Raw genomic sequence first — 22,606 nt, forward strand, 5'->3', positions numbered from 1 at the left:
CGCTTTATATGGATACACAAAATACCCTAATGAAACACATTATGTATAATTAATACATGTTAGCATAAAGAGTTAAATAAATAATAAACAAGTACACAAGAGAATTTAAGGGAGGAAAGATTTATTTTGGGTTGTTGTTCCAGAGGTTTTTGTCCATAGTCAGCTCTATTGCTTTTAGATCTATGGGAAAGTAGATGTATCATAAAGGAAGGAATGAAACTGACTATCTCATTGTAAACAGGCAAAGAGGAGTAACAGAAAGGATCCAGAGACAAGACAACCCCTCAAAGGCACACACCAAGTAACTAGCTTCTTAGCTAGATTCCATCTTCCACACTTGGACCCCACACCTGGAATCCTTTGACAGTTTGAATCTATCAACAGCTTAAATCATTGATTAAGTCAAAGCCTTCCTGATGTATTCGCCTGTGGGAACGCCCTCACAGATGCCCAAGATGATGCCTTAATAATCTCCTAGGCTAACAACTAATATTAACCATCACAGTGATCATTTTAGAAGTACTCAAAGTATACACAAAGAAATGCGTTTTAAAAACTAGGCAATATTTAAATGACCATCACAAGTTGTTAGGGTCTACTAAGTTACAGTGTATATGCACAATGAAACAATGTTTAGACAGTAATCTTGGTGTAGAATTTCTAATCCAGACATTGATCATTATAGTTGCCCTCAAGGATTTTTCTTTCTAATCTAAGTAAATCAAAGTAGAGTTCTTAAAGAAGAACATAACTAGAATAGTAGCCAGCTAGAGTAGCTGATGAGAACATCAATAAGGTTGCCTCTTTGCTTGCTACATCTTCTTCCACACCACTTTATTCCTTTCAAATGCTTATCAACTTTTTTATTTCTGTGCTAATTGTGTCTTAACATGCACCAGAATGCAGTGTAAATTCCATAAGCTCTCCCTGTTAAACTGCCCACTCTATGAAACATGCTAGGTAAACATGTTTTACATAAGTAATTGAAAACTCAATTACAATATTTGAATGTTTTCAGTAATATGTTAACAATTTGAAACACTTGTTTTATATGTGCTTAAATTATAAAACATTGTATGTCTGTTAGTAATATTAGTTCAATGATTGCAGATCCTAAGAAGGAACTAAATTTCCATACCCTGAGGTTGGAGAGCTGGCTCAACAATTAAGAGCACTTGCTGCTCCTAAAGAGGACCACAGTTTTGTTCCTAGCACCCAGGTCAGGTGGCTCACCTGTAACTCTAACTCTAAGGGGATCTGAGGCCCTCTTTTTGTACATACTTAAACACTGACATAGCACACATAATTAAAATAACAAAAATGAAATAATTAAATTTTCCTGTACTACGCTCTCATAGTGATCTGTTCCACTTTGTTGACTTAAACTTACCTTGATTACAATAGTATTTGTGCAAGTAAGCTCAAGATTCTGCCTATATAGTAACCGAAAGTGTCATGATAACATTTAATGCAGTTCTTTATGCTTGAAAAGTCATGTTTATCGAATGAAAAATTGATATACAGTTGTATGTGTTATATATACAACTATCTCCATCTTTCAACTGATGCTTGGAAGGTTAAATTTGCCCCAGACATTTGCCATAAAAGCAACATTTCTTTTTTACTTTCGGTATATCTTCTAAAATTACCCGTAGTCTAAAAATACAGATTCAAGTACTCTGGTACTTGAAGCTACTGAGTGAAAACTTTTAACTGTGAAGAAATGACAGCACTTAGGAACATGGCTGTGGAATCAACAGTTTAGACCCTATGTTGTAAAACTGTGCTGTGCGTGGCCCATGCTGAGTCAGCTATCTGCTTTTGCCAAGGTTTCATAAAATACTGGCTTTCTCCTTCATTTTCCAATTGTTTGTTAGTTCTGTGACACTACCACAATGGCTGCGTTTAACAGCTGTTACATAGACTGTGTAGTTTGCAAAGTATAATAGTTCTTTTTTCTAAACTAATTCTTGATCTATACCTTGCTTACTACAATTTCTTTTGTGATTCTTTTAATGCTTGCAGATGCCAAAGTCATGATATCTGACTTTTTAATAAATATGAAATAATGTGTCTAAATAGTCTGATTAGGTTAATTAAAATGATCTCATTTTAAAATTTACCCAGGCAGTCATGTAGGGGAAAAAAGGTATGGTTCAAATCAGTCAACCATTCTGGTGGGTGGGCTGTTTTTAACATACTCCTCTTTACTCAGCAATAGATTTTCTATGTGGCATATGCCTGAAGTTTTTGGCCTTCTTACTTTACAGCATAGGAATTGATTAGCATGGTTGATAATGTGTAATAGGCAACTGTAATTATAATTAATGCTGCTATAATTCTTAAAACCAAAGTCTCTTGGGTACTTTTGATCAGAACTCATGCTAATAAAAGCAATTACCTAGAGTTGGCCAAGCTTTAAACCTAACACATTAGCTATGAGTCATATGCATATTTTAAAATTATTTGAAGTTAAATAAAATTTAGAATATAGTTCCTTACACTAGTCACAGTTAAAATGTTCAGAAGTTATATGTAGCTAGAATTATCTCATTAGAATAGCACGGATACATAGTTCATTTCTGTCTTCACAGAAAAGTTGAACTGGACTTGCTGCTTTAGATGGTAGAGAGCTTAAGGGTCTTAGTCCAGTGAAATCCAAGACTTAAAACTTGACTTAGATCTTTCTTTTGTAAAGATGTTATAGTAATTTGCAATGTTTTCTTTTTCTAATAAGCAAGTAATGATACATTATTCAGTCCTCAACTTAATAGTTATAACTAATAATAATAGTTATAACTAATAACTCAACTAATAGTTATAACTAATAATAATATCAAAATTAAATTTTTATAACCTCATTAAATCTTCACTCCAGAAAATTACCCTCTTATTTACTATGGACTGTCTGGTCCTGTTGTTAAATCATTGACTGGCTTGTGAAATATTTCAGAACTGATTGGGATTTCTGGCCAAAGCTATTTGCTTAGTTAAGGGTGGTGGGAAAGGGACCAATTTTAAAATAGAAGCTATTAAGTCAATAGAGTGTAAAGTCTTACCATCGTCTTTGTAGAGATTTAGATATCTATTCAGTGACTCATTTTTATTCCCAGCAGCTAGTGTTTTTTGCATGGCCCAAAGGGGCCCTGTGCTGCTCCACTACAGAGGAAACTTCAAGAAATGCTGGTTTTCTACAGTGTTTTAGCTTGTGAGAGTCTCTGGGACCTTCCCTGCTCCATCATGGGGTCACCTCTAGGTGGGTATTAGGGGGAAACTGTAAATTGCTATAACTTTGAAATAAAGAACTTGGTAATCTTTTGTGGTCCAATGGTATTTGTATATAACAGCCTATGCCTTTCCATATTGTCCTGGCCCCAGGATAGTGTTCCCTTAAAGAGTGCTGCTCAGGTTCATTGTTCGTTACACTTAGAGATAGTTTGGCAATATCAAGAGACTAAAGACTCTTTAGACAACCCTTCTTATCGTCAGAATTGCTTCCCAAGCCCTGCTTTGGGCTAAATTATCACACACTATATTCCATTCCTCAGTGCAGCATTTTGTAGCTGGAGTGGCAGGTTAAAAAGTGAGGACTAGAGCGTATTCACGTACGTTGCTCCCCGCCCCGAAGTCTTCTGGCCCATGTCTCTTTATACTTCCTAAGCCTCGGTGTGGGATCGAGCCATATTGGGTGGTAAGTTGTGTTATCTGACAGCAGTGCAGGGCCTCTCTAGGAGTCAGATTGTTCAAAATGAACAGTTCCCTCACTACCTTCTGCCTTCTCGGCTTTCCATGGGCTTCTGGGTGCTTTTTTGAGATAATATTATGCTCTACTCCAGAATTTTCAGTTAATTTAGGGACTAACATAAAAAACAATGTAAGTCATCTTAAGACTGATTTTAAAACATTAATTTAAGAAGATTCACCCATGGTACTTGGATTCTTCCCTCTAAGATTACCTTTGATTAAGATCAAATAGAAATAAAGGGTTTAAACCAGTCTACTAGTGCCTTGCTTGATGTTTAGTGCAGAGTACGTCCTAAAGCGTTTTTTAAGGAAGCTGACTGTGATAGAGATTTCTATTTCCTTTACAGGTCATTTTACCTGGGACAAATACCTAAAAGAAACATGTTCAGTCCCAGCGCCTGTCCATTGCTTCAAGCAGGTAATTGATTTTCAACATGGTAGTAGGTGGGAGGCAGTGTTTTCTGGTGCTTGAGTAATCAGAACATGAGGTAGGAGCCCTTTGACTTCTTACCTGAGGATCCCAAAATAAATTTGTATGAGAAGAACTCAAGAAAAAGTTGGTCACTGAGTTTTAGCATCAGCCATCTTTCCAACTTTCATTCCAAGAAATGCCTTTCCTCCAAGGTTATTATTCTGTTACTGAAGAAAAAAAAACTTTATTTTTTTTGTAGCTATTAACTCAGAGAGATAGGAAAGAAAACTGGGTGTGCTAGATGGTTCTTGAATGTGGAGCAGTGTTCCTTTTCCTGTGGTCAACACCTCTACAGCAATCTTACTGGGGGACATTTTTAAGACTGGGGGACATAAAATTAAGTGTCCAGACAATGTGCAGGTGTTGTTGCCCTGTCAGTGTGTAATAAGGTGGGTAAGTCAGCAAGGCGCCATTGCTAAACACCGGGTGCCACAGACAGTGTGCAGGTGTTGTTGCCCTGTCAGTGTGTAATAAGGTGGGTAAGTCAGCAAGGCGCCATTGCTAAACACGGGTGCCACAGGCTCTCTCTGTTGATCTTCCTTTAGTCACCAATTACTTCCTTATCAGTGTTTCACTTTGTTTCATCTATTTCTAAGAAAAAATTACAAATTTATGTTTATTTGAAATAATATAGTCTAAATTTGTACTTTTACCTAAAACATTCTTAAGTCAAATATACTAAGCAATCAATAGCTTTCAAGTCACCAAAGATGAGGCAACTGAACTGATCTGAGAAATGGGAAACAAATGGTCTAAGCCTGTGTGACTTGCCAGCTCACTGCCTGGATCCAGATCATGTCCCAAGGAAGGTGAGTGTTAGGTTGAGCCATCAGGCTCCCTAATTCAAGGATATGGAACTGAGAGTCCAGACACAGTCAGGTAACTAGAATTTATAGGTCAGTGTGTCAGAAGATGGATGCTTACCATAGCAAACCCCAACAGGTCTGCAGAGGATCATCTTCAGTTATTCAGGAAAGTACTGCTGTTGAGTGATGAGGAACCTACTTACAGCCAGTGGGAAAATCCATCTGAAAATATTAGAAGAGAGCCTGATAGTCACAAGACATGGGCATAGTTCCTGGAAAATCGCTTCATTAATTGGGCATTGGGAGAATACTCAAGAAGGCCCTTTAGATAATAAGAAATAGTCATACTCTGAACTCTGCTCCAGACTTGCCTTTAAAAAAAAAATCATTAGAGTAATACTTGAAAGGATTAAACTGTCCCTAGGAAATTTTATCTAGAACAAATCATAAGAAATCTTTAGCTGGGTGTCATGGCACATGCCTTTAATCCCAGCACTCAGGAGGCAGAGGCAGGCAGATCTCTGTGAGTTCGAGGCCAGCCTGGTCTACAAAGTGAGTCCAGGACAGCCAGGGCTACACAGAGGAACCTAGTCTTGAAAAAATTAAAATAAAAGGAGGGACTGAGGATATGGCTTAGTTATTAAAACGCTTGTTGCTCAAACATGAGGATCTGACTTCAGATTCCCTAGCACCCACATGAAAACCAAGTGTGATGGCCCATGCCTGCAGCCTCAAGCTCCAGGTTCAGTGAAAGGCCCTTTCTCAAAATAAGGTGGAGAGTGATAGCGGAGACGTCCTGATTTCAGCCTCTGACTTCCACATACACACACTCAGTAAGAAAGCAATTGAAGACATCTGGCATTGACCTCCAGCCTACACATGCATACTTATACATGTGCACACACATGCACAGACATGAACATGTACACGTGCATGCACCACATACACAAAAACACAGGAAAATTTCAGAATTATAAACTTCTGTTTTTCAAAAGCCATACCCAAAATTTGTAGAAGAATCAGAAGAGAAACAGATGAAGTAGATGCTGAAAGAAGAGTAACACGAATAACAAGCCTTAGATAGAAGAAGAGTGAGGGCCCAGGTGAAATTCCTGATGAAAGTGGAAACACACAGCTTAGACAACAAGAATTCAAAGAGTCTAGAAACTGTTTTTGAACCATATGCTAAAAACTTGGAAATTATAATAAAAATAGAAAATTAAAACCTGTATAACCTACCAAAGTTGAAACAAGATATTTTAAAGGCCAATACAAAACAAACAAAAAACAGAATGGGGAGCTGGGAAGATGGCTCGGTTGCTAAGAGCACTTGTATGAGGACCTGAATGCCTACATAAAAAGCCATGCATGCATGTGTGCCTGTAACTCTTGTAAAGCTTCAAAGTCAGTGAGAGACAGTCTCAAGAGTATATGACGGAGAAGGATACAGCAGGACACCCACTGGCATCTTCTGGCCGCTGTGGATGTATGCTTACACATATGCACTTACACCACAGGCATACCTGTACACACCCAAAAATGTAGATCAATAATACTGATAGATTGAATCAGAAATAAAGTCTCAATAAAAGCCCAGGAACAGATTGTTACTGAATTTAATGCAACTTTTAAGACATTTCCTTTCCTTTTTCTTTTTCTTTTCTTTTCCTTTTTTCTTTCTTTTTCTTTTTCTTTTCTTTTCTTTTTTTTTTTGAGGGGGTGCATAGTCTTATATATTCCAAGTTGGCCTCAAACACTATATAGCTTAGGATGACCTTGAACTTCTGATCCTCCTTCATCCACATCCAATTTTATGCAATATTGAGAGTTGAATTTCAGAACTTTATACACAGTAGGCAAGCACTCTACCAAGTGAACCACATCTCAAGCTCCTGATTTTATCCAAACTTTTAAAGAACACTAATGTGTCTCAAACCGTGAGAGAAGACAAGGATCATTGTGTGTGTGTCCACCACAAGGGAGCTGGGGTGAGAGGTAAAGAACAGCAAAAGTGTATTTTGAAAATGTTACAATGTTACCTAGCACCTGTGGGGGGATCCTTCTCAACATCTCAGTTGAGATTGAAATACCTGTTACCACAGCCTGACAACACAACAAAAGAAAACCATAGAACAATGACCCTGAATGACAAAAATGCAAGTATCCTCCAGAAAATAGTTATAAATTAAAATCAAAAGCTTGTCAGAAAAATCATACACCATGTTCAAGTTGATTTCTTTCCAGGGATGCAAAAATGGTTCAGAATATGCAAATAAAACACATATTATATAATGTATACATAATATATTACCTAAATGGAATAAATTATAAAAAAATCATATGATCATCTCAGTGGATGCAGAAACAGCAGTGATTTCATCCAGTATTATTCATGATAAAAGTTCTGAACATAGTAGCTATAGCAAGATTGTGCCTTAATACAATAAAGCCTGTATGTGACAGACAGTTAGGCAGCGTCCTACTGAATGAAGACAACTGAAAATATTTTCTCTCAGGCAAGAATCGGAAAACATCCTGCTAGTGTGGTTTATATGGCTCTTAGTATGTGTTAAAGTTTTGTATTGCCACAGGTCTTATTTAATATAATACTACAAATTATAACCAGAGCACTTAGGCAAAAGAAAGAGAAAAGTATATCCTACTCTTAGCAGATGATATAATTCTGTCATGGTGAGGGGACAGGGACATCTCTCCACACTGTTGCTCTCAGCAGCCTGAGGAGTTCCCTAATCTTTTAAGACCTTGACTCAAGACAGACTGGGATTCCTGGCTTTGATGAGAAGAGAATTTCAGAATTAAGTATTATGAAACAGTTGTGTATTTTCATTATTAAATAGTTTAATCTAGACTTTGTATGAAACAGACATACCTAAGTGAGGGTGTGGACTCTCCAAGAGAAAGTTGTAATTACTTTTCTTAATATTAGCCATATGTATTATCCAAAGAGGAAACAATGCAAATGTCTATCAATGATAAATAAGCAAAATGGAGTGTGTCCATACCAAATTAAGTAATAGTTTCTAAGGTCTTTGCAGAGAGGGAAATGGAAAATCACTCCTTGCAGTGATGGGGTTTCTGTTAGGATGGTGAAGAAGATGTTATGAAATAGGTATGGTATTTGTACAGCTATGGCTGTGCTAACAAGCATTGAGTTGTATGCTGTAAAGGAGTTAACTTCTGGTGTATGGCTTACACACAGATCCACCCACATCACCCAGCCAACCCACTGTTAGAAGTTTGCACAAGACAAAAAAAAAAAAAAAAAAGTGGCCTCCATCTGCAGATACTGTATCCGTAGATGGGATGAACAGCAGATCACAAATGTTTGGGGAAAGCCGGGTGTGGAGTTGTACATCTATAATCCCAATAGTGTGGAGGCTGAGGCAGCAGGACTGCAGGAATCAGGCCTGTCTAAGCAACACAGGTCTAGGTCCAGCTGGAGTACGGTTGAGATACTTATCTTAAAAGAAAAATGGGAGTGCGTGGGTAAAAGGGTTTCTGTACTAATGTATACAGAAGGTATTTGTTGTTGTTACCTAAACAATACAATGACAAATATGTATATAGATCTATTAGTTATTATAAGTAATGTACAGATGCTGAGAGCATGACATAGTAGCATTTGCCGTATTCTCAGCACTCAAGAGGATCATGAATTCTAACAGTCTGGACTGCATAGTGAGACTGAATCAAGAAAAACAAAAAAGTAAATGGCAGGATGTTCATAGACTACACACCAACACTGCACAATTTTATATGTGGGGTTTGAACATCTACTGGAATATTAATTCCTTGTAGATATGAATAGACTGTTGCATATTTCCATACAAAGATTTGTTTATGAATGTATATATCCATGGATTCGTAAGAGCCAAAACTAAACCAAATGGTCTTCTACTTATCAGTAAAAGAAAATGCATATCAGATCCAAGGTCATTAAACTTTTGAAATTGCAAGTGTTTTAATTTTGGAATATTTTACTATATAATAAAGTATACTATGGATATGACCCATCTAAGCATGCAATTTATTATTGTTTCTTACATGCCTTATGCCCATGGTCTAAAGGTAATTATTATACAACATTTTAATGGTCTGTATTTTGACTTCAACACATCATATAATGCTAAATACAGAATTTTCTTGTACCAGCATGTCAGTGTTAAATCATTTTGAATTTCATATTTTTAGATTAGGTATTCTCTACTTGTACTGACATAATCAATACTATTGAGAATATAAGAATAGTTATACTGACTAAAAAACTGACAGTAAAAACAGTACTCCTCTGTGGGTCTGTCTAAGACTAGAAGGGGAGGAGCTGGAAAAGGTAATTGCAATGAAGCATGTGAGAACTTGAAGATGATGGCATGTGCAGTGTTTTGATCATAATGGTGTTTTTAGGGGTAGATAGTACATGTGATGTCATGTCAAGACTTACCAACTATACAGTTTACTGTATGTCAGTTATGTTAGTTGATTTATGAGTTACTATTAAAGTAAGAAAAAGTGAACCCCCAGTAGTCTGTATGGTAGATGTAGAAAAGCAAATGAGCAGCAGACGCCATCAGACAGCTGTACCTTTTCTTGTACTGGTGTGAGTCAATGTTTGATATGTCAGAGGAAAGTAACTTTTCCCTTCGTCCCGCTTTGCCATGCTTCGTTTGTACAAAGCCTTTCTGAAACGTTAGGGGACAAGCAAGGCCGGTTGTTCTTGACCGTCTATAACCAATTTGAATCTAATGTATATATTTTCAAGTTCTCTTTAACATTCCTCTTTAAATAGAGTTCATGCTTAGTCTGCCTGATTCCCTTGGTTTGTTCTCCTCAGTCCTATACACCTCCAAGCAATGAGTTCAAGATCAGCATGAAATTGGAAGCACAGGATCCCAGAAACACAACATCCACCTGTATTGCCACAGTAGTCGGACTGACAGGTGCCAGACTCCGTCTGCGCCTTGATGGCAGTGACAACAAGAATGATTTCTGGAGACTTGTTGACTCCTCTGAAATCCAACCAATTGGAAACTGTGAGAAGAATGGTGGGATGCTGCAACCCCCTCTAGGTGAGTAACCAGAGCCTTGCTCTCCCTGGCAAATCAGGTAGGTTCCAAAAAGTATACATTGTAATATGGCAAAGCCTTGGAACACATGCCTACTGTTTCTTTTTCATAGAGTATCTCCTTAAAAGCCCACCTAAAATACGACGCTTTCTCTTTACATTAGTGTAGGGTGTCTAGTCCTCACACAGCCTTTTTTTAACTTAACAAGAAATCATACTCTTTCTCATTTATGGCAGTGCTCATTTATCCTGAAATTTAAAAATGGAAGGTAATTGTTTCATTTAACCTAACTCAAAAAAACATAAAGGCAACTAACTGCACACACACACCGTAAATCTCTTACCAAATTAAAAAAAAACAAAAGGCAAAAGACAAAAAACAAGAGAGAAAACTCTCCTGGAAGAAAGGATAGCTGCTAAAGAGTGTTTTATGTCCTCTCTCCCATTGTTATTTCTCTCCTAGTTCTTAGATGGTCCTTGGAATTTTCTCATTAGGAAGTCATTCTTAAAGAAGTCTATTCTTTGAGGTAAACTAATAATCATACTTCTCTTTCAGATCATAATCATCCTTTCCTGCCCCAATGACTGAGAAAATCAGGCCATCTTGTCAGTTATTGACAGTTACTATTGATTGCAATGAGTCTTCATGAGTGATAAGTTAAACATTTTGGGATGTGTTCCCTGCAGGATGCTGAACATTATTAATTTAGCTTAGGAGATATGTATTATTTAAGAGAACTTAACAATGTGTGGGAAAATTTCAAATATGTATAAAAGTAAAGAAAAATATATAATTACATCAGTCTATTGTTATAAGTATCAGTGTGTACTCAATTTTATTTTATCTATATTTGATTGTGCCTTAAAGTACAAATATAGTGCCACTTTATCATGAAATGGTATATCTCTCCCATGGGCAAGGATATTTTAAAAACATAACTATACCACCATTATCACATATGACTAAATTTTATTTGTTTATTTTTTTGTTTTTTGAGACAGAGTTTCTCTGTGTAACCCTGGCTGTCCAGCAACTTGCTCTGTAGACCACACGGGCCTTGAACTCAGAGATCTGCCTGCCTCTGCCTCCCAAGTGCTGAGATTAAAGGCCCATGCCACTACTGCCAGGCTTTTTTCCTCTCTGAGACAGGGTTTCTCTGGCTGCCCTGGAACTCACCCTGTAGACCAGGCTAGCCTTAATTAAAGGCATGCACAACCACTATCCGACTCAGCTTATTTCTTAATACCAGTAAATATTTGGTGTTTAAATTTTCTTACTACCATGCCACCTTTACTCCTTTCTTTCCTCCCCTTGTTTTGAGACTTACTGGACTAAAGAGGCAGAATCTACTTTTTTTTTCCCTTTCTTGGATAACATTCATTCATTTTGATGTATCCTATTTAAATTCATACTTGTCTACTTGCCTCTGTTGAATTACATCTTCTTTCTACCCTAATATAAACAAAGTAACTTGTTTTAGTCCACAGCAGCAGTGGGCTCAGACTCTTAGCCAGCTGTCACCTTTGTGACTATGGATACTGTTTTAGTTATTTGCATTTTTCTTAACTCTCAAGGCAAATGCAGACTGTAAGGTTATTTGGGTTAATTTTTTTCTGGCTGGCTGTGTCACTAACTTAAGAATTAAATTTCATTTATTTATATTGGAGAATCACTTTATTTTATTGGGTTTACAAACACAAAAGTATATCCATTTTAAAGTAAGGTTTATGAAACAAAGTATTCTTACAAAAATTCCTTCCAGTGTAGTTTTTCTTTTCGAATATGTAACCACTATACTTTACTTTATTGTTTTTCATTAAAAATATATAGCCTGAGGGGGTCTGCTCAACCTACTGTACCAACCAAGGACAATACATGGAGTAAACATTGAACCCCTATTCATATCTAGACAATGGAAAGGACATTCTCCACAGTTGTGTGGAGAGCAGGGACTGACTCTGACATGAACTCGGGTGCCCCATATTTGACCACTTCCCCTTGGTGGGGAGGTCTGGTGGCACCCAGAAAAAGAATAAGCAGGCTACAAGATGAGACTTGATAGGCTGTAACCATATGGTGGGGAAAAAGGTCCCCTTGTGTCACAGACCTAGGGGAAGGGAAAAGGGTGAAAGAGGGAGGGAGGGAGGAATTTGAAGATTAAAGTGAGGGGATAACAACTGAGAAAATCTGAATAAATTAATAAAATAAATTTAAAAGACTATAGCCATGAACTTGGGACATAGTTCAGAGATGGAACATTTGCCTATCATACACAAGATCCTGAATTTATTACCTAACACTGAAAAAGTATAATAGCAAACAAAACATTTAGGTAAATATATGTGTATACACATGTATGTAACTTACATATTAATATGTATATATTTGTGCAAGAAGCTTAATTACTATTAATAACTATATCAAGGATTAAAAGTAATGAAAATATGTCTATATACATATGTAAATGTGTATATACACGTTTGCCTAAGAAAGATAGCATACTTTACGTACTTGTCTTAGCTTTGTCTTTTTTTTGTTTACTGGTATGTCCTAAAGATGAGTTCACAGTGAAATAGAACTATTCCTGTTGCTTCTTACATGGTGCTGTGTTACTGTACTACTTCTGGGTAGCAGTGTAGAGCATCTTGCTGAGGATATAGCTCAGTTGGTAGGATGCTTGCCTAGCCTGCATGAGTCTCTGGGCTCAATCTCCAGCACTTCAAAAACAACCACAACAAAGCAAACAGCAATAACAAAAGGAAATTATTTTATGAACTGGGAATATAACTCAGTGGTAGGCAACTTCACACTTGCATACCATATATGAAACTCTAGGTTCAATTCCCAGCACAACAAAAAAAAGAAAAATCTTTAGTACTGAGAATGTAGCTCAGTTGGTAGAGAGATTACCTAGCATCTGTGATACTGAATCCTTGGTTCAACCCCAAGTACTGAATAAACTGGGTGTGGTGGGTCATATTATAATCTCAGCATTGCAGGAGATAGAGGTAAGAGGACCAGAAGTTCAACGTCATTGTTGTCTACATAGTGAGTTCAAGGCCAGCTTGGGATTCATGGGGCCATGACAAAACAATAGAATAGAAGCGTCTTCAGAGATTATTAAAACTATAAATTCTCAGTGATAATAATGAGTATCTAAATAAGATCACTTAAACCTATAAATCTGTATAAGAGAGCCTTTCTGAAACCCAGAATCCCAACAATCCTTCCCAAGTAAAAACAGACCTATAGTCTCCTCCTCAGCACTTCTCTTCTAGTTCTGTTTTTCCTTTCTTCCACTCAAGGTGAAATTTTGATAACTCCAAAGCAGGCTTGGAAGTATTGCTTTGGGTGAGTGTCCAGCCTGGCAAATAGAAAAACAGGGAAATGAAATGAAAGTCCATAGGACTAATAATGCCACACTTCTGTATGTACATTCATATGCGAGGTTCTTTAGGGAGGAGAACCTAGGCAAGGAGCCATGAAGACAATGGTAATGGTAGAGTGGAAGTGGACCCACCTATTAACTGTAGTGAATGGTATTCTATTGTGTGCCACTAGAGGGTACAAATTATAATTATAGTAGAGCTTTAATGGACCCTGATGTTAAGGTCAGAGTCTGGCATTATCGGATAGCCGCTGAGCTCAGTGCAAAAATGCTGGAGTCCCTTCCTCAGATGGGTTCCCTCTTCTCGGCCTGATCTGGGGAAACCTCAGATACAGGCCCAACCCTTTCCTGATAAGAAACCCATTCAGTGTGCACCTGGGGATTCCTGGAAATACTCCCCAGGCTATTGAGATGTCTTGGTACCTTAGCTTTCAGCCAATGACTTCTTTCCATCCTTCTAACCATACCTGCATCCTAGCCCCAGTGAATCAAACACATTCACCCCTAAAACCCCTCCCACGGCCGAAAGTTTATAATGTCCCTGATTCACAAAATAAACTCTGTCTCACTCTATTCCTCTGTCATGACTGTCTGAGATTCATCCTTTATTCTGTGGAAGGAATTGCTGGCTCCCCTCCTCCCTGAAGGATTTGTCGTGTCTTTCTCATGCTGCTCTTCCCACTGCAGTGCCCATCTGTGAAGGTAGACACCCATTTAACAAATGGAGGTCTTTTCCTTCAATAAAACGCTTATCACTCTTACTCTAGTTAAATAAAACATATATTAAGATTTATTGTCTTTTTATATTTTATTAGAATGTATTAATATGACATTTTCATACATGCATGTAGTATATTTTTATTATATTCATTCACTTTATTACCCCTCCCATTCCTACTGATCCACTTTCTCTTTCATACTAGTCCCCCTTCTGTTTTAATGTCTTTAATTATTTATTGGTGATACAAATAGTTTCGTAGGGATTGTGAATAAGCATGGGCAAGGGATTTATAAGGGGATGGGTACCTTACCAGTGGCTACACAACTAAAAAAACAAAATGATTTTCCCTCCCCCAGAAACCATTAACTGCTTATATGTCTTCAAAGAGGGGTTAAGCGTTATGAATGTCTTCCCATTCCATAACAGAATATTGACAGACCCAACCCTGTGTAGGTTCTATAAGTAGTACCGCTGAGATCCTGAGTATAGCATCCATGCTGTGCCACGGAGACAGTGCTGCACAACACTCTACCCTGCTTTCCTTCCTTTTGTGTGTGTCTGTCTTTTGAGACAGGCATTCTCTGTACAGCTGTCCTGAACTCACTCTGTAGATCAGGTTGGCCTTGAACTCAGAGATCCATGCTGCCTCTGCCTCTGCCCTGTGCCTCTTTGCTGGGATTAAAGGCATGTACCACTGCCTTTAATCTGGATCTTTTTTTTTTATCCCCTCTTTCACAGTGTTCCCTGAGCTTCAGATGGAGTAATATAGAGGGGATAGAAACACTAAGAATGCTGCATTAGGTTTACTCACTGTGAGTTCTTTTATGCATCTAACAGTTATGGAAGAAGGCAGCTAGTCAGGGCACAGGTCTGGGCTAGAGATAGAGATGGGCAGTCAAGTATGGGGACCAAGACATGACAAGACCAGTGACTGAGGTACTTTCACATTTAGAGGCTAAAGATCATTGTTTAACCTGAAAGTTTCATATTGTTTTTATCACATTTCTCTTCCCTGTTTCACAGCTTTGTAAACCCCAGCTCTTCTTACCAAGTTATGTGTGTGTGCTGATTGGTTTTTCTATCAACTTGATACACGCTAGAGTCATTTGGAAAGAGAGAACACCATTTGAGACGGTGCCCCCCCCCCCCGTTGGCCTATTGGCAAGCCTGTGGTGCATTTTCTTGATTGATGTAGGAGTGCCCACCTCACTGGGGGTAGTGCCACCTCTGGGCCTGTTACAAGAAAGCAGACTGAATAAGCCACAGGGTGCAGGCCAGTAAGCAGCAGTCCTTCATTCCTATCTCTGGTTTCCTGCCTAATTTCCTTTGACAATAGATTGTAACCTGAGAGTTGTAAGCGAGAATAAAGCCTTTCCTCCCCAAGTTGTTTTTGGTCATGATGTTTTATCACAGCAGTAGTAACCCAAACTGAGACAGTGTGGTAGAAGTAGTTAATAAAATCATTGAAGGTATTAGCATGATGGGTGGTGATGGAGACTGGAGATAGAAGGGCTGGGTTCACAGCCTGGCTTTCCTGTTTCCTAGCTTACTAACCTGATGTTTTACCCAGTTTCTCTAAAGCCTCAGTCTTCATCTCTAGTAATAAAAATAATAGTCATAATTTATTCAATACTATATGCTTGGCCCTATTTTATGTCCTTTTCATATATTAACTTAATACCTAGTTCTACCTTTATCCCACTTCATTAAGGAAACTGAGCTTAAAGAGGTATTTTAGTTTGCCAAATACTATATACCTAGGACACAGCAAGCTACACCTCAACTAGGCTATCTGCCACTAGAAGCAGGGCCACTTTTATAGTCTCTAAGTCAGACCTGTGTCTAGAATTAAAGGAGATCACACACTTAAAGTGCTTAGTAGTTCAGTGGAGCTTGACACATATATGTATAGTAAACATTACCTTTTGGAGCTAGCCTAGTGGGTGAAGGAGAGAGATAAGGCAGGGGGACCAATGAAGCTTCCTGGATAGCCGGTATAGCCAATTAGTGAGCTCCAGGTTCAGTGAGAGAGTCCCTGAGTCAAAAAAATAAAGTGAAGCGATTCCAACCTTCATATACGCATGAAGTCACCACGTTCACATGCACCTATACTCAAACACAGACACACACACACACACACACACACACACACACACACACACAAGTCCTAGGATTCCAGCAGAACAACAAGAGCAGCTTGAGTGGCTATGAAGAGTTTCTTGCCTTCTCTAAACTTTAGTTTTGTTTTCTACAACATAAAATCTTTGAGTAGCTCACCTCCAAGCTCCTTTTCAATGTAAAACTCAGATCTACGCCTTCCAAGAATATTGAAACAAATTACCTATTTTCTTGAATTTGGATGGGGAAATAGATCTACATCACCTTGCACGTCCTGGAATAAGACTCCTTACTATTGCCTTGCTGGCACGTGTATCTTGTCGTTCTACACCTAAAGGTGCTTGCTAGGAGGCAATGAAACAAAGAACTATAAACTACAGAGCTAACAAACATTAGGTGGAGCTTGATGAGTCCTGTAGAAGAAGGAAGGAAGAATTGTAGAAGAGAGGGGTCAGAGATACCAAAGAAAACCCTTAGAATCAACTAAGCTGGGCTCATAGAGACTGAACCAACAATCAGGGAGCCTGCATAGGTCTGACATAGGCCCTTTGCATATATGTTATGCTTGGGTAGCATGGTCTTCTTGCAGGACACCTAAGATTGGGAGCAAAAGCGGTCTCTGACTCTGTTGCCTGCCTTTCAGACCCTTTTCCTCCTACTAGATTGTCTCATCCAGTCTTAATATGAGGGGAGGTGCCTAGTCTTGTTAACTTGGCATGCCATGTTTGGTTGATATCTCTGAGAGGGTTGCCCTTTTCTGAAGGGAAACAGAAGAGGAGTCAATGGAGGGTGGGGGTGGGGGCAGACAACTGTTTGGAGATGTAATATATGAGATAACAAGTAAATTTTTAAAAAAGATACAGGGCAAACATCACATATTGAGATCTATCCCCACCACACTAGTATGACCTTGGACAACCTACCTCTCTCTTTCCATTTCATCTTCTATAACCTAGGGATAAATCATTTTGTTTGTCTTATGATATTTCAAATGTTTAATAGCATGTGAAGTGGCTAATACATTCAATACACATTGGCTATTGTGCTGATAGCTTTATATGATATATTGCTGAAAGGATTTTTAAGCTGTTCAAGTTCCAAGTGAGATAGAAGACTCTCAGTGACCCTTTCTTTAAAAATGAGGTTGAAGGGGCCTGGAGAGATGGCTCAGAGGTTAAGAGCCTGGCTGTTCTTCCAGAGGCCCTGAGTTCAATTCCCAGTAACCACATGGTGGCTCACAACCATCTATAATGATGAAATTTGGTGCCCTCTTGTGGCACACAGAGGAACACTATATGTAATTCATAAATAAATCTTTTTTTTTAATGGAATTGAATTACGTGGAGAACACGCTAGTTAATAGAAACTAAGGATATAAAACCAAAATTTCTTTTTCTTCTTCTTTTTTTTCGTTAGTTTTTCGAGACAGGGTTTCTCTGTGTAACCTTGGCTGTCCTGGACTTCGTTTGTAGGCCAGGCTGGCCTCGAACTCATAACGATCCACCTGCCTCTGCCTCCCGAGTGCTGAGATTAAAGGCGTGCGCCACTACCACCTGGCTCCTAAATTACTTAATTGTACAGGTGTCTAATTGAGTATGCCTCCATGCTGTCTCTTTTACACACACACCCTGAACTTCTGGAAGACTTTGATTTAAAAAACAAAAAACAAAAACTATGATCAAAACAAGAGTAGCAGTCTAAAACTTAGCTCAAGCCAGATTAGAGAAAGAAAAAAAAGGAGGCAAGAGTTATTTAACTATATATAAACAAGAAGGCCAAGAAATTATGTGGTGTTATGTCCGAACAGATTGTTTTAAATGCTTTAGTTCTCTCCATCCCTGGCCTGCTGTGGTCGTACGTGGGTATGTTTGCCACGCTGAGTCTATACATGTTCTCATAGCTGTGATCTTTCCTAGCATAGCTCAGATGATATCCTGTCCATACTTTGAAACCTTAAGTGGTGTGCTTTACTGTTGCCTCCTTCCTCGTCTATAGAATGAAGATAATATCTATGTCTTGAGCCTGTCTTAAGGAATCAACAGTCAGTGGAGAGTGATTGACACAGAGCTTCACACTCACACTCAATTGCAATTTCTCTCCATTAGTTCCATATGTGCAACTTCAACCCAGACTGTCAACCTTCTGACTGTGATGAGAAGCCTGAGGTTGAAAGACAGTTTTAAAACCATTTCAGGATAGGGTGTTGAAAGGCGGACTTGGGTATCAAATCATAAGACTAAGTTTAATAGTTATCTTAATTTTTACAACTCACTAATCCAATGGTACATTCTCACTGACTTTGTGGATTTTAATGAACAATGAAAATTTAAGGCCTCTTCTTTTTGGAAAATGAGTAATTTGGGGTAGAATGATCTTCAGTTTCATCATTCATTGTTCTTGTTATTTAAGAAGATATGGAAGAGCCAGGCGTGGTAGCACACGCCTGTAATCCCAGCATTCGGGAGGTAAATGCAGACAGATCTCTGTAAGTTCAAGGCCAGCCTGGTCTACAAAGAGTCCAGGACAGCCAGGGTTACACAGAGAAACCCTGTCTCGGGTGGTGGTGGGGAGAGATAAGGAAGTCAAAAAGTATATATGCATGTATGATTGTCTTCAGAGAGCCTGAGTGGTTTACTTGTGTATTAGACTTATAAATTGATTCAATCAACTTACTTTTCTTAAGAGACTATTAGATCCTCTTTTATAGTATACTGCCTAGATCACTTCCAAGTATCTGTTTATCCTATCCTATATCTGTCTTGGGGTTATGAACGAAAATGTTTGAGGAATTGTGGTAATATTTTTCTTAGAGTCAGAACATTATTTTGGAGACCCTGTTGTAGTACTTATGTGTTGCATTACCTAGGATAAATTTACATTCCCTCCTTCATCTGTCTAATGAGCCAGTTCTCCTGACCAGTTTTTTGTTTGTTGGTTTGTTGGTTTGGTTTTGGTTTGGTTTTGGTTTTTTGAGGCAGGATTTCTCTGTGTCACTCTGGCTGTCCTGGAATAAGTCTAGACCAGGCTGTCCTCAGGCTCACAGAGATCTGCATGCCTCTGCCCCGAGTGCTGGGATTAAAGGTGTGCGCCCCCACCACCTGGCTTTCCCATCCAGTTTTTAAACCCTTTTCTAGGGCCCACGACTTTGTGATTGTCTGGAGTAGCAGGAGTGCCTAGACTCCAGAGGGAGGGCTTGGTGTCCCCTTGCCCTTTGAGATCATTTTTTAACCTGTTCTCCATTATGTTTACTGCAGGATTTCGGCTGAATGCCTCCTCTTGGCCCATGTTCCTTTTGAAGACACTAAATGGAGCAGAGATGGCTCCCATCAAGATTTTCCATAAGGTATACTGTCCCTCAGCTCTGCCATCTGCAAGCTTCTTAAGATCAGATACTTGTCTTCTATCAGTAACTGAGCCTCTGCTATCTCTTCTATTTCTATGACATGAGAATGCTTCTCAAAAACTAGTTCAGTAGAAGGTTTAAAAACTTAGGAAGCAGATTTATCTTTAGAGAATTGTGTTAGACTAATAATGAGAGAGGATTCCTGGCTTGGGGATTCTAGCTGCCAGTAACAAGATAATCTAGTAAGATTTTATTTTATCTGAAAAATGAACTTTAACAGGCTTATTAAGAAACTAAGGTGTGAGGGCTGGAGAGATGGCTTAGAGGTTAAGAGCACTGCCTACTCTTCTGAAGGTTCTAAGTTCAATTCCCAACAACCACATGGGGGCTCACAACCATCTATAACGGTGCCCTCTTCTGGCCTGTAGGTATTATATGCAGGCAGAACATTGTATACATAGTAAACAAATAAATCTTTGGCCGGGCGGTGGTGGTGCACCCCTTTAATCCCAGCACTCGGGAGGCAGAGGCAGGCGGATCTCTGTGAGTTTGAGGTTAGCCTGGTCTACAAGTTAGTTCAGGACAGAAAACATGTCTCAAAAAAAAAAAAAAAAAAAAAAAGAAAAAGAAAGAAAAGAAAAGAAATTAAGGTATGTTTATTAGAACTATGAAATATAATACAAACCTAAAGGAACAATTCTGTAAGAATTGTTCTGTAGTCTGTGTTCTAAATAGGGAAAACTGAAGGAGACTTATTTAGTTATCTATAATATATTTGTAGCCTTGTACTTATTATCACATTTAATACCCACATCTGGAATACATATACTAGGAATTATTCAACTAAATAATTAAAGAAGCATACTTTAAATTGCATTTGTTTCTTTGTTTATGTGTATGAGTGTTTTGCCTGTAATAATGCATTTGTACACACGTGCCTGGTGCCTGTGAAGACCAGAAGGGGGTGTCAGATTCCCTGGAATTACAGATGGTTGTGAACCACCATGTGGGTGCTGAGAGTCAAACCTCAGTTGTCTGAAAGAGCATCCAGTATTCTTAACCTGCTAAGCCAGCACTCCAGGCCCCAGGAAGCATGCTTCTGAGTAAGGAACTTGCTGAGGGCCACAGCTAGTAAGGGACAGAACAGGAATGGGTAAACTGTGTTTGTTCTTTCTGTGCCTCAAAAACAGAGAATGTCAGCCTGCTAATAGTTGACTTCTCTAGGAGGTAAGAACTATTGTAGAGATGACTGAGTTAGGCTTGCCTTTGCTGCTAATTACATCTAAATCGTGAGAACTGTGGTTTCCAAGTATATTAGGCCACTTGAAACCTCTTTCAGTGAGAAATACCTCAAACTGTGAGGTAGGTATATGGGGAAGAGCCAGCAATCCTCTCTTCAGTGCTTTGTGGAACTTACTGGAAAGTAAGAAAAGCAACCATGTTAAACATTTGTGCTAGATGCTTAGCTGTCTTGGGTGCTCTGCCAATCTTACTTTATAGAACCTTGTTTTTATATACCTATGGTAAAACACAAGATGAGGCTTGGACCTATGCCAGGAGGAAAGTAGATTAGAGCCTGGCCAGCTCTGTTAATCTTTTGATTCTAAGTGAAAAAGATGATGAAATTTCTAATGAGGAGACTCTGGAGGGGTCGAGGATACAGACACCTTGGATTAGTCTTCCTCCTTTGGTTGGTTGTCTAGGGACCCCACATTGTATGACGGTATTTCTAGGTACCCAGCAGAAGCAAACCCAAAAGCTCTCAAGATGGTTTGATGCCACAGTAATTCAGTGAAGGTCGCTGAGAATGAGCACTGGGTTCTGCCTTAAAAAGCCCTCAGAAACTTTCAAACAAATCTTAGATGATACAGACATAACAAACATTACACACCCAAGTAGTTTCAGAGAGTGGAGATACCAGCTAAAGGCATAGCCTAAGTATTTTGCATGAGAAACTAGAAGAAGAAATATAAAACAACTTTTTTATTTTTAAATTTATCTTTATATATTTATTTTGTGGGGTTGCTACATGCCACAATGTGTGTGTGTGTGCGCGCGCACGCGCGTGCATGTGCATGTGCATGCGTGTGTGCATGGAGGTCAGAAGACTTAGAGGAGCAGGTCCTTTCCTTCTACTCAGGTTACAGATAGGACTTGAGTTATCAGGCTTGTCAGCAAGTTTCTTCACCACTGAGCCATTTCACTGGCTCAAAACATCATTTGTCAAATGCCACATTTCTAAAAGGACCAAACTAAACGTCTGAAATTAAAACTGAGAAATTTCAAACCTTTGACGTTAAAATATTGATTAATAGTGCATATGTAAGTTAAAGACATATATATGGAGCTTCTCCCCCCAAATGAAATCACATCCTAAGGAGAAAAAACAAGGAGACTTCATACATTGGAGAGCATGAAAACCAGGAAGACTAGTTAGAAAAAGTAAAAAGGGAGTAATATTTGAAAAGATCATTGAAACAAATGCACATTGTAAGAATAAGGAATTGTTATAACTGGGAAACTTAGGTCAAAGCAAAAGATCTGAACAAGTAATCAGCAGGATGCCTTCAGAGTAGTTACCAAGCTGCAGCACATTTCCCAACAGCAGTGGTTCAAGCCAAAGGCAATAGACTGTTCCAAAGTGCTACGTCATCGACCTTGAAGTCGACCTCCAACTGCACTGTCATTTCAGAATGAGGTGAAAATCAGACTGTCAAACAAGCCAGTGCAGGCAGAGCCTAGCGAAGTCGTTGAGTATGTTTCAGGAAGAAAGCAATCAAACCACAAAGTAGGAATGAGATGCAAGAAGAATTGGTGAGGAATTGGGTTTGATAACATGTAGATTAGTATCAACTTTAATTATAATAACAAAAGTGGTTAATCAGGAGTAAAAGCAACATAGGAACTAATTACTTATCCCTATATAGCCC

At 38.6% G+C, this 22,606-nt stretch overlaps 1 protein-coding gene across 6 annotated transcripts in view; it reads left to right on the forward strand.

The window, feature by feature from the left end:
• Window positions 1-22,606, forward strand: part of Scmh1 (Scm polycomb group protein homolog 1) — a 90,271-nt gene that overhangs the window by 6,381 nt on the left and 61,284 nt on the right. For 2 of the 6 annotated variants that reach the window (XM_051171840.1, XM_051171837.1), the window contains exons 2-5: window positions 3,114-3,256; window positions 4,092-4,162; window positions 9,875-10,109; window positions 19,588-19,676. In XM_051171840.1, the coding sequence (XP_051027797.1) occupies window positions 3,181-3,256; window positions 4,092-4,162; window positions 9,875-10,109; window positions 19,588-19,676 (471 nt within the window). In that variant the 5' untranslated portion in view covers window positions 3,114-3,180. Of the gene's footprint in view, window positions 1-3,113; window positions 3,257-4,091; window positions 4,163-8,781; window positions 9,112-9,874; window positions 10,110-19,587; window positions 19,677-22,606 lie in introns of those variants that run through there. The other 4 variants (XM_051171838.1, XM_051171839.1, XM_051171842.1 and 1 more) reach the window with 3 other exon arrangements.

The sequence above is a fragment of the Acomys russatus genome, chromosome 29, assembly GCF_903995435.1.
Source record: "Acomys russatus chromosome 29, mAcoRus1.1, whole genome shotgun sequence".
Taxonomy (NCBI): Eukaryota; Metazoa; Chordata; class Mammalia; order Rodentia; family Muridae; genus Acomys; species Acomys russatus.